Raw genomic sequence first — 12,359 nt, 5'->3', positions numbered from 1 at the left:
TATATGTATTACAATGACATTAACCAAATAAAACATGTAGGTGTTACAACGACACTAACAAACAAAACATAGAAGTATTACAACGACACTAACAAATAAAACATATAGGTATTACAACGACGTTAACCAAACAAAATATATATGTATTACAATGACATTAACCAAATAAAACATGTAGGTGTTACAACGACACTAACAAATAAAACATACAGGTATTATAACGACGTTAACCAAATAAAACATAACGATAATAATTAAACAAAACACAAGGTAATTGCTTCATGACAGATAGTTGTTTCATCACAAGGTAATTACAAGCAGGATCATTTGTGCCCTTGGAACTGTTTTAATGTTGCATAATGGAGACCCAAATACAAGGTGTTAAGTATGTTCTTTAGGGCACCATGGCTCAAATCTGTGGCGAGACATCACTGCGTTAGGTCATTAAAATAATGTATAATTAACTTTCTGTAACTTCCTGAAAGAGCTTTATAAAAATATCTTCGAATTCTAAAAATAACGCCTACGAAACCAGATATAATTTTTTGAGATTGGGGACGGTAACGCGTGTTTGTTTGTTTTGGAATTTCGCTCAAAGCTACACGACGACAATCTGTATTTCAAGTACATATAAATAAGTTTTCCATTCCGAAAAACAAACAAAAAACAAACGGGTATTTCCGTTAATTCTCTGTTGTTTTCCTCTCACCTCAAAGCTGCACAATAACTCATGAGGGTGGATAGAAACTTCAATTTTAGTATTCCCTGCAGAAGGAGCTACTGCTTTCTTTGTTTTGAATTTTGCGCCAAACTACATGAAGGCTATCTGCGTTAGCGTCCCTAATTTGGCAGTATAAGACCAGAGGAAAGCAACTTGTCTTCACCACTCACTGCCATCTCTTGAGCTACTCTTTTACCAACGAATAGTGGGATAATGAACGTTATAACATCCCCACAGCTGAAAGGGCGAGCATGTTTGGTGTGACGAGGATTCGAACCCGCAACCCTCAGATTACAAGTCGGATGCCCTAACCACCTGGCCATGCCGGGGCTAAGGAACGCTTGCTTCCTGAAAAGGCAACATCCGTAGCGATAATCAACTTGTTTTGGTCTTGTCACCATTAATTAACGTAAGTTGGAAATAATCGTGACCCGTGGGGTGAAGGTAAACACCATTCATTTAAAAACGTTTGTTTTGTGAGTTCAGTTTCACAAGCTAACTAATTCTACATGGATATATTTCTTTATCACATGCAGGGCTTGAGCCTGAGTGGTTGTGAACAGGAAGACATGAACAGAGCTTTGGAGGAAGATTTAATCAGTCGATATCCAAACCTGGCAAAGACTGTTATTGTCGCTAGTGACGCCGTTGGGTCTGGCCTAACCGCTAGTCCAAAAGGTAAGCCGTTTCGTGTTGTTTTCAAATCAAACCGTATAGCCTGTTTCCTAAAAGTTGAGCACAAACAACACAATGGGCAACCTGAGCCCTACCCATCACGAGTATCGAAACCCGAATTATACCATTATAAGTCCACTTGGGGGAAGGGGCAAACTATATGGCTAAACACGTTTATGATGCGTTTTGTACTGTCGTTGAATTGGAAATATCTTGATTTCAAATGAGTAATTCACTATTGAGGATTTTCTGGAATATAAGTAAAGTGTAAGGTGGTTAACTATTGGCTCAAAAACATTGCTGCTATAAAGCCGCACGGTTTCAAACTTTTTCTCTGCTTACGTACCATGTTATTTAGCCAACCTATGATATAAGTCATAATTAAATTGGATTGGTTTGTTTTGAATTTCGCGCGAAGCTACACGAGGGCTATCTGCGCTAGCTGTCCCTAATTTAGCAGTGTTAGACTAGAGGGAAAGCAACTAGTCATAACCACCCACCGCCAACTCTTGGGCTACTCTTTTACCATCGAATAATGGGATTGACCGTCGCATTATAACGCTCCCACGGCTGAAAAGGCGAGCATGTTTGGTGCAAAGGGAATTTGAACCCGCGACCCGCGGATTACGAGTAGAGTGCCTTAAAGACCTGGCTATGCCAGGCCTGTAAGTAGATTACGACATTAAAACGTTACAATTCAACATCCATTGTACTTCATTAAAGAATCATATTGGAGCTTTGTATTTCTAAAACATTGCAATAATGTAGTTTTTCCATAGACTTTTCGTTCGAAAATTTAACCAAAACTTTAAAAAAACAAAACATGAAATATCTCTGAGTCTCGTACCAAGCCAAAAACTAGCATTAGCAACAAAACGACAATCCCTGTCGCTGAAGAGTCGAAATAATGGTTCGTCACAGTGTGACCAGCATCACTGCTGTGTATTTTACAGCCCTACGTGAGAGTCAACTACCTCTACAAACAATTATAAAAAAAAAGGGTACCGAGGGGGTGTGCTTTAAATTTGTAACTCAACGAATGACCTAGTAAGATTAAAAGTTACGTAAAAATGGCCTTATTCTGTCTACGTCTTTCGTTTCTCTATTTATTTAAAAGATAACTTTGACACATCTAGGTTAGGTCTCTTTATGACGGATGTGGATTTTTAAATTCAAACGATTCACGGGTACATTTTTTACTAACAATAATAAACTGCTCTGGCTTACATCTACAAGTTATATTTATTATGTTTTTATTTTGAAATATATATAAATAATGACTTAATTAATTAATTTTTATTTGTCGTTTGTCGTTAAGCGCAGAGTTACGCAACAGGTGAATTCTGCTATGTTCACCATGGGTATCGAAATCCTTTTTTTAGCACTTTAAGCCTTCAGACGTATTACTGAGCCAGAAGAGGGTTTAATTAGTAAGATATTGGGACACATTTGGCTTTAAATCTCACTTTTTGAATTTGATATATCCCTGTAGTAGTCCGAAACATCTTCGATAAATTTGTGTCTCCTTTTTGTATCTCTAGCTGTATACAATCTTCACTTGAACGTTACGTTTTGATTATCCAGTCCTTCTCAGTTTGGGCCTAGCATGACCAGGTGGTTAAAACACTCGACTCGTAATCCGAGGCTCGAGGGTTCGAATCCCCGTCGCACCAAACATGCTAGCCCTTTCAGCCGTGGGGGTGTTATAATGTGCGGTCAGTCCCACTATTCGTTGATAAAATAGTAACCCAAGAGTTCGCGGTGGGTGGTGATGACCAGCTTCCTTCCCTCTAGTCTTACACTGCTAAATTAGGGACAGCTAGCACAGACAACCCTCGTATAGCTTTGTGCAAAATTAAAAACAAACCAAACCTTCTCAGTTTCCATAAAGTTGATTTTTGAAAGGCTTATATAACATGTCGAAGACACTCTTGTTCTAAAAATGGTACACATACAACCTAATAATTCGTATATAACATGATGTTTTTGTTCTTAAATTTTATGACGATGTGGAGAATTAAAACAAAAATATTACTTGTTTGCTTTTTGACAAATATTAAATTTCATTAATCTCTTAACTCGCATGTTAAATTTATAGTAGTTTTTATCTATGTGTTTAATTTTAAGTGACCTGATGTAAACTACCGTATTTCCCGATGTTGAAGACACATTCACATTTCGATTAGTTAAATTTTGAAAAAAAAACAACAACATTAAAATAAGTTCACAGCACTTTCACCAAGATGTTTAGTGGATTGTTTAGTGACATACAGCACAAAAATTCTTTTGCCCACTTCTCCTTTTTCTGAGCTATACGCTTACCATATCTACCTTTGAAAGTGTATACCTTGTATTACCACTGGAATATCTGCATTATTACCCGTAATAACGTTATTCTAAGCCTATTCTCGGAGTGCCTTTTTTTTTTGGAAGCTATAATATTCAGCTGAACTGTTACGGATCACTTCTACCGAGAACAAGCCTGTGTTTGAAATCGTTACACAACTCAATAGAATGGTCTGAACGGAACCAAAACAAACTTATGATATTTTGCAAATGGGTGCTGCTTCCGCTGTTTCACTTTTCATATATTCTTATAGTGTTGCCTTAATATCAAGATCGTTTGAGGTGAGTAAAAATGCCATTATTTGATGGAGAACAGGCAAATTAGACCATCGATTGGTTTACCTTAGCCTACTGCGGAAGTTTCAATGAAATTTGTGATAATTTATGATTATATTGTTTATTTATTTGTTATTTGTTGCTAAAGTGACTTATACAATGCATGTTTGGTCACATAGAGGGGCTTGGATTACTGTCTAGTATCGAAACACTTCGTCTAGGTTTAGGTTTAGGCCTATGAGCAACGTAACCTTCGGCCTGAAAAACGCAGGGTATATTTTTGAGACTTATTTTGGGGACGCCGAGAAATACGTTAAATTGATTAATGCAAATTATGAAGACTTATTCACAGTTGATACAGTTCCAAACACATGGTAGATTAACCATTTTTTCCTTTTTTTTTCTACTTTACATTAGTTTTTCTCACTTGTACCCCTGGTGGTGCCCCCCGCTAGTACAGCGGTATGTCTCCGGATTTACAACGCTAAAATCAGGGGTTCGATTCCCCTCGGTGGGCTGAGCAGATAGCCCTTTGTGGCTTTGCTATACTAACAACACACACAAACGCACACCCCTGGTGGCTTAGCATTAAACTTGAGGACTACTAACACTAAAAATTGAGTTTGCGTACTGTAAATAACTATTTTTTAATTCCTTTGAACGTATTAACTTGCTACTTCTACGATATATAAAGTTTCAATGAAGTTTAAAGACGTTGGTATTTGAAAAAAAAAAAGAAGTAACTCGGTACGTGAAGGAAACGCTAACTATTTGTGTAGAAATTTAAAGAGAGGGCAATGACCTATCACAAACAAGAAATATGGACAGTACAGGATGTCACCATAGCGGAACTTTAATGAAACAATTTTTAGTATAAAGTATCGATAACACCCGTCGGAGAGTGAGGAACGGGTGTTAAACATGCACATCATATGGATCTCTAGAAGCTGGGTAGATACACATGAATTCTTCAATCCATTGATTTGAATAAACTATGTACTTTTGACCATTTTGAGGAAATATAGCACTGTGGATCGTTACAATATAATATTATTTTAGTTCTCAGTGGTAGAAACTACACAATGGACTGTCCATGCTCTGCCCAACTCAGGTATTGACACCCGAATTTTAATGTTGTAAGTGTGCAGACTTAGTACTGAGGCACGGATGGTGGTGGAATTAGTTGCAGGAAGGTTATCACTCCATAAGAATGTCATACTGTTTTGTGAATAATAAAAGTATGGAGTTTCTTGGGAAAGTATTACAATGTTTTATCCCACGATACGATTTTTAAATCCGTTTTCTCCGCAAAACCTCTAAACAGTTTGAAAACAGTTGTATTGGCTACTCGAGTTTCAAAATCTCCGAAAGCATTTGGAATCTAGGACGTCAGGATCCAATGACAAGCTCTAAATGAAAGGGCGGTAACCGATTATTTTTCTTGTTGAAATATCTCAACCAGTCACTTGGTAAAGGTGGTGACCCTGTAGAGAGAAGTGAACGCGTTTCAACGGCGTTGTAGTTTTCTATTTCAAAAGGTCGATATTCATTCACTTCCTCTGAGAAAGTACTAGTTAAATACGCTGACATTCAAATACATACATATATATATGTTTCTCTAAGCACATACGTCATTGTTTAAAATGGATTCATTTTGACAAAACAAACAAACGCGTTAAAATCGTAATTAAACAAATCTTTAAATATTTCTGCTCCAAATTATATGAACTGTAACACACACATGTATATATATTATATGATATAAATATGAAACGTAACAGATGTCTCCAGTGATTCAGTGTTAAGCTTACGGACTTACACTGATAAACTCATTTAATCATTTATCTGAATAGTTTACCAATTTTCTTAAACTAATGACGTGACAGCCCACAACACAAAATGTATCCCTAATGTGTATTCCAGTGATAATGAACCGTATATAATGTGTGAGTTACGGTGGCTTAAAGTTTGGTTAGAAAATGTTTATAACTTGGACCTTTAACATTACATACTACCGGTCAGCTAAATAGCTTATGATAGTTTAGAGATGCTTCGCGGTACCAGATAAATTATTAATTTATTGACCATCAGTGATTCTTTTAACCAACCTCTTCTCTTCTCTTGAAGGAGGGCTAGTGCTAATAGCAGGGACAGGCTCAAACGCTCTAGTAGTGAACCCAGATGGATCATCTGCTCGCTGTGGAGGGTGGGGTCATTTGCTTGGTGACGAAGCATCAGGTAAAGAGGTTTTTATTTAATTAGTTTATAAAAATAATCCTATTTGAAAGCTGTTACTCTACCATTTGACGCAGTTGGTGAAACTTTTGACTTCCAATAGCCTGAGATTAGATTCATCTTCGGAATTTTTAAATTACAATTAACTACCTCTAGGGAAAAATGGGCAGAAAGAACAACAACAATCGTTATTAAAGTATAACAGCAACTATTTTGTGAACATTCTTGAATATGTTTTTCATTCATAGTCCAGAGTTAGCGGATTGGACTGTGTATGCTGTTGAACCTTTTTGTTTGGTCCATGTGTCATATAAGGTACTGTTTAGGTTTAAAATGTGTGGTTCATTTTCTTAACATTGTTATTTTATTCTTACAAAAAAATATTTGATATATTAATTCATTGTATTGCACTTGAATTGAGGTCATATGAGCAATTTAAAGAAATCTCAAATTATTTGTTGGCTACATCTGAAGGTGGTCTTTTCTGGCCTTCTTAACATCATTCGGTTCATGATGTTCAGTTGCTAATACACCCGAGTCTCCATAGTAAAAGCAATCGAAAAGATAAAGGAATAGTTGTTTTAAACAGGCCCCTCACGAGCTAGTGGTGGACATTTTTGTTGAAAAAAAACAGTCTACTCCATTTTTTCTAATTTGAAACATGAAATGAAATTTTTTACACATGCTTGTTGGCTAAAAAAGGGCATTTTCTGCACTGTTTTAGCGTTGGGACTGCGAAAAGTGATTTGAAGTAGTAAGATGGCTGAAATCAGTCAGCTTATCATCAGCTTATCGGCCAAGCACAAGAACCATGGAAGTCTCCAAATGATAGGAACCATTTAGAACCACCTTGGTAAATACTGTGCAGCAAACCGAGTACGATATTATGCCTTTAGCTACTTTTAAAGTCTTTCTGTCTGGTCATCCTACTCCTGACTATCGTGATGCTTCGACCTTCCCTACCGAATCACAGATGAAATCGTTCGTATCTCAGTTGATTGCTAAACATAAAAATGGTCATAACAGAAGCATAAAAGGATAGTAGTTGTTGAATTAATAAAGCTGATAATGTGACTTTACTGATATATTTACACTGTATTTACTTCCAGCAGTTAGACCTTAGTACTAGCTAGTATAGAGACTTGAAGATGCTGTATTTAACTTAAAAAATTATCAGTTAAGAAAGTTGTCTCAAAGACACATCCAAAACCATCCTATTTAGGAGTTACTGGGTTGAACTTTTAATATACAACAGATTACAATGTAAAAACACCCCTTGACTCCTGAGAGGCGTGTTGAAATCAAAGTCACAAGAAAGAAACACCTTACTAATATCCCGTGTAAAACATGTGGAATCAACGCTTTCTTGTTCTTGTCAAGTCAGAATCTTAAATGTATTCTGAGAAAACGTTTCTAATGACGTTTGAGCTCTTCAAGTATTATTATTATATATAGTGTTTTTTGAGATTTTGCGCAAAGCAACTAGAGGCTTATCTGCGCCAGCCGTCGTTAATTTAGTAGTGACAGACTAGAGGGAAGGCAGCTAATCATCATCACCCACCGCCAACTCTTGGACTACTCTTTTACCAACGAATAGTGGGATTGACCGTCACATTATAACACCCCTACGGCTGAAAAGGCGAGCATATTTGGCGTGACCGGGATTCGAACCCGCGACTCTCGGATTACGAGTCGTGTGCCTTAACCACCTTGCCATGCCGGGCCCTTATGTTGTGAGGAAGACTGAAACCCGTGACCCGCCCTAACGACCAGGCTATACTACTTACATACATCTACAGAACCATAACACTGTCAACAGCAAAGATTAAGTGCAAATACGATCGAGAGATTATCATAATGGCGGTTTGTATTACGATAGATGGACCATTTAAAAATATTGAACATGCCTAGACACAAACTAAGATTTAGAATAAAATACCTTTTCCCACATTGTAGTTTTTGTTAGACTAATTAAAATAAAACTGTTCTATTTTTCTCTAGCTTTCTGGATATCTCTAAAGGCGGTTAAAACGGTGCTGAATGCAGAAGACAACTATTTATCAGTGCCACATAACACAACCACAGTAAAGAACACTGTCCTAGATTATTTTCAGGTAAGTTACCTATAATCTTTGTCTCGCTCATGGCTGATTTTATAACCCATATGTCTCATTTGTAGTAAAGTAATTTAATTATACTAAGCTTTACTTTCACCAGTATTCCAACGTACAATACCGCAAAATATTCTCAAGGCATTCAGCTGTGGGTGTGTTGTAAGAGTGACAGTGAATTCTTTAGCGTGGGCAGTAGCTACTGAGGAGTTGCTGAGTGGCTACCATCCTTGTGACCAATAGTTCAAAATTAAGGACTGCATCAAGTAAAGACTAAAGTAGCTTTTCCATAAATGCAAATGTTTTCCGTTATAGGAACGAGTGAACTTGTCAAAAACATATACAATACTTTTTCATTGAAATATTTGGATTATTGTAAACCTTTCTTAAGTATATACAAGTGTAGTTCCTTCTTCTTACGGAAATCGCTTAAAAACGTTTCTCTTATTTTTAAGAGACTCCCATTAACACCACCCTTCAACTTTTATTTGGTCCTGACATGGACAGGTGGGTTATGGCGTTCGACTCGTAATCTGAGAGTCGCGGGTTCGAATCCCGGTCGCACCAAATATGCTCGCCCTTTCAGCCGTGGGGGCGCTGTAATGTGACGGTTAATCCCACTATTCGTTAGTAAAAGAATAGCTCAAGAGTTGGCGGTGGGTGGTGATGACTATCTGCCTTCCTTCTAGTCTTACACTGCTAAATTAGGGACGGCTAGCGCAGGTAGCTCTCGAGTAGCTTTGAGCGAAATTAAAAAAAACAAACAAAGTTTTATTGACGTTTTGAATTCATCGAAAGTATTTTTTATTCCAAAGAAATCCTTTATTTTAACGAACAGATTAAATTATATTTATTTAATTTTTGGTGTTGTAGTAAAAACCATTTTTCTAATGAAATCAGTAAATTGTTTTTTTAAATCTTTCAAACTTTGCCATCTTTTCCTCTGTTAAATACACTTAATCATATTTCATTACTATCATTAATCTATCAATTAAATTCTTGATCATACTGATATGCACGAATGTATTAACTACCCAAAATAAACTACTTGTAATTTAATTTGTAAGTCTGTAATTTATAAAACATCTAAGGAAGTATCATGAATAAAACTGTTTCCATTAGAAACACAGCAGGCAATATTAAAGATAATTACAGCCAGGTTAAGTAACAGAAGTGAGAAATTAACTACATTGATCTAATAAACGGTAACTTCCGGTTAAGTAACAGAAGTGAGAGATTAACTAAATTGATCTAATAAATGGTAACTTCCGGTTAAGTAACAAAAGTGAGAGATTAACTACATTGATCTAATAAACGGTAACTTCAGGTTAAGTAAGAGAAGTGAGAGATTAACTACATTGATCTAATAAACGGTAACTTCCGGTTAAGTAACAGAAGTGAGAGATTAACTAAATTGATCTAATAAATGGTAACTTCCGGTTAAGTAACAAAAGTGAGAGATTAACTACATTGATCTAATAAACGGTAACTTCAGGTTAAGTAAGAGAAGTGAGAGATTAACTACATTGATCTAATAAACGGTAACTTCCGGTTAAGTAACAGAAGTGAGAGATTAACTAAATTGATCTAATAAATGGTAACTTCCGGTTAAGTAACAAAAGTGAGAGATTAACTACATTGATCTAATAAACGGTAACTTCAGGTTAAGTAAGAGAAGTGAGAGATTAACTACATTGATCTAATAAACGGTAACTTCAGGTTAAGTAACGGAGGTAAAAGGTTAACTACATTGATCTAATAAACGGTAACTTCAGGTTAAGTAACAGAAGTGAAAGATTAACTACATTGATCTAATAAATGGTAACTTCCGGTTAAGTAACAGAAGTGAGAGATTAACTACATTGATCTAATAAACGGTAACTTCCGGTTAAGTAACAGAAGTGAGAGATTAACTACATTGATCTAATAAACGGTAACTTCAGGTTAAGTAAGAGAAGTGAAAGATTAACCACATTGATCTAATAAACGGTAACTTCCGGTTAAGTAACAGAAGTGAGAGATTAACTACATTGATCTAATAAACGGTAACTTCCGGTTAAGTAACAGAAGTGAGAGATTAACTAAATTGATCTAATAAATGGTAACTTCCGGTTAAGTAACAGAAGTGAGAGATTAACTAAATTGATCTAATAAATGGTAACTTCCGGTTAAGTAACAAAAGTGAGAGATTAACTAAATTGATCTAATAAATGGTAACTTCCGGTTAAGTAACAAAAGTGAGAGATTAACTACATTGATCTAATAAACGGTAACTTCAGGTTAAGTAACGGAGGTGAAAGGTTAACTACATTGATCTAATAAACGGTAACTTCAGGTTAAGTAAGAGAAGTGAGAAATTAACTACATTGATCTAATAAACGGTAACTTCCGGTTAAGTAACAGAAGTGAGAGATTAACTAAATTGATCTAATAAATGGTAACTTCCGGTTAAGTAACAAAAGTGAGAGATTAACTACATTGATCTAATAAACGGTAACTTCAGGTTAAGTAAGAGAAGTGAGAGATTAACTACATTGATCTAATAAACGGTAACTTCAGGTTAAGTAACGGAGGTGAAAGGTTAACTACATTGATCTAATAAACGGTAACTTCAGGTTAAGTAAGAGAAGTGAAAGATTAACTACATTGATCTAATAAATGGTAACTTCCGGTTAAGTAACAGAAGTGAGAGATTAACTACATTGATCTAATAAACGGTAACTTCCGGTTAAGTAACAGAAGTGAGAGATTAACTACATTGATCTAATAAACGGTAACTTCAGGTTAAGTAAGAGAAGTGAAAGATTAACCACATTGATCTAATAAACGGTAACTTCCGGTTAAGTAACAGAAGTGAGAGATTAACTACATTGATCTAATAAACGGTAACTTCCGGTTAAGTAACAGAAGTGAGAGATTAACTACATTGATCTAATAAACGGTAACTTCAGGTTAAGTAACAGAAGTGAAAGATTAACTACATTGATCTAATAAACGGTAACTTCAGGTTAAGTAACAGAAGTGAGAGATTAACTACATTGATCTAATAAACGGTAACTTCAGGTTAAGTAACAGAAGTGAAAGATTAACTACATTGATCTAATAAACGGTAACTTCAGGTTAAGTAACAGAAGTGAAAGATTAACTACATTGATCTAATAAACGGTAACTTCCGGTTAAGTAACAGAAGTTAGAGATTAACTACATTGATCTAATAAACGGTAATTTCAGGTTAAGTAACAGAAGTGAGAGATTAACTACATTGATCTAATAAACGGTAACTTCAGGTTAAGTAACAGAAGTGAAAGATTAACTACATTGATCTAATAAATGGTAACTTCCGGTTAAGTAACAGAAGTGAGAGATTAACTACATTGATCTAATAAACGGTAACTTCCGGTTAAGTAACAGAAGTGAGAGATTAACTACATTGATCTAATAAACGGTAACTTCAGGTTAAGTAACAGAAGTGAGAGATTAACTACATTGATCTAATAAACGGTATATTCAGGTTAAGTAAGAGAAGTGAGAAATTAACTACATTGATCTAATAAACGGTAACTTCCGGTTAAGTAACAGAAGTGAGAGATTAACTAAATTGATCTAATAAATGGTAACTTCCGGTTAAGTAACAAAAGTGAGAGATTAACTACATTGATCTAATAAACGGTAACTTCAGGTTAAGTAAGAGAAGTGAGAGATTAACTACATTGATCTAATAAACGGTAACTTCAGGTTAAGTAACGGAGGTGAAAGGTTAACTACATTGATCTAATAAACGGTAACTTCAGGTTAAGTAACAGAAGTGAAAGATTAACTACATTGATCTAATAAATGGTAACTTCCGGTTAAGTAACAGAAGTGAGAGATTAACTACATTGATCTAATAAACGGTAACTTCCGGTTAAGTAACAGAAGTGAGAGATTAACTACATTGATCTAATAAACGGTAACTTCAGGTTAAGTAAGAGAAGTGAAAGATTAACCACATTGAT

General features: G+C 35.5%; 2 protein-coding genes across 4 annotated transcripts in view; one reads left to right on the top strand and one right to left on the bottom strand.

Moving 5' to 3' along the window:
* LOC143255949 (N-acetyl-D-glucosamine kinase-like) overlaps positions 1–12,359 on the top strand; it is a 29,176-nt gene that overhangs the window by 5,394 nt on the left and 11,423 nt on the right. Inside the window, exons 4-6 of one of the 2 annotated variants that reach the window (XM_076512416.1) lie at positions 1,258–1,399; positions 6,146–6,256; positions 8,255–8,367. In XM_076512416.1, coding sequence (XP_076368531.1) covers positions 1,258–1,399; positions 6,146–6,256; positions 8,255–8,367 — 366 coding nt within the window. The remainder of the gene's footprint in view (positions 1–1,257; positions 1,400–6,145; positions 6,257–8,254; positions 8,368–12,359) is intronic. The other variant, XM_076512417.1, reaches the window with a different exon arrangement.
* LOC143255948 (arylsulfatase B-like) overlaps positions 1–12,359 on the bottom strand; it is an 81,145-nt gene that overhangs the window by 66,430 nt on the left and 2,356 nt on the right. The gene's annotated exons all lie outside the window — the stretch shown is intronic.

The sequence above is a fragment of the Tachypleus tridentatus genome, chromosome 7 (assembly GCF_004210375.1).
Source record: "Tachypleus tridentatus isolate NWPU-2018 chromosome 7, ASM421037v1, whole genome shotgun sequence".
In the NCBI taxonomy this organism is placed as follows: Eukaryota; Metazoa; Arthropoda; class Merostomata; order Xiphosura; family Limulidae; genus Tachypleus; species Tachypleus tridentatus.
The sequence above is the reverse complement of the archived record's forward strand: the minus strand, read 5'-3'. Positions and strand labels throughout refer to the sequence as shown.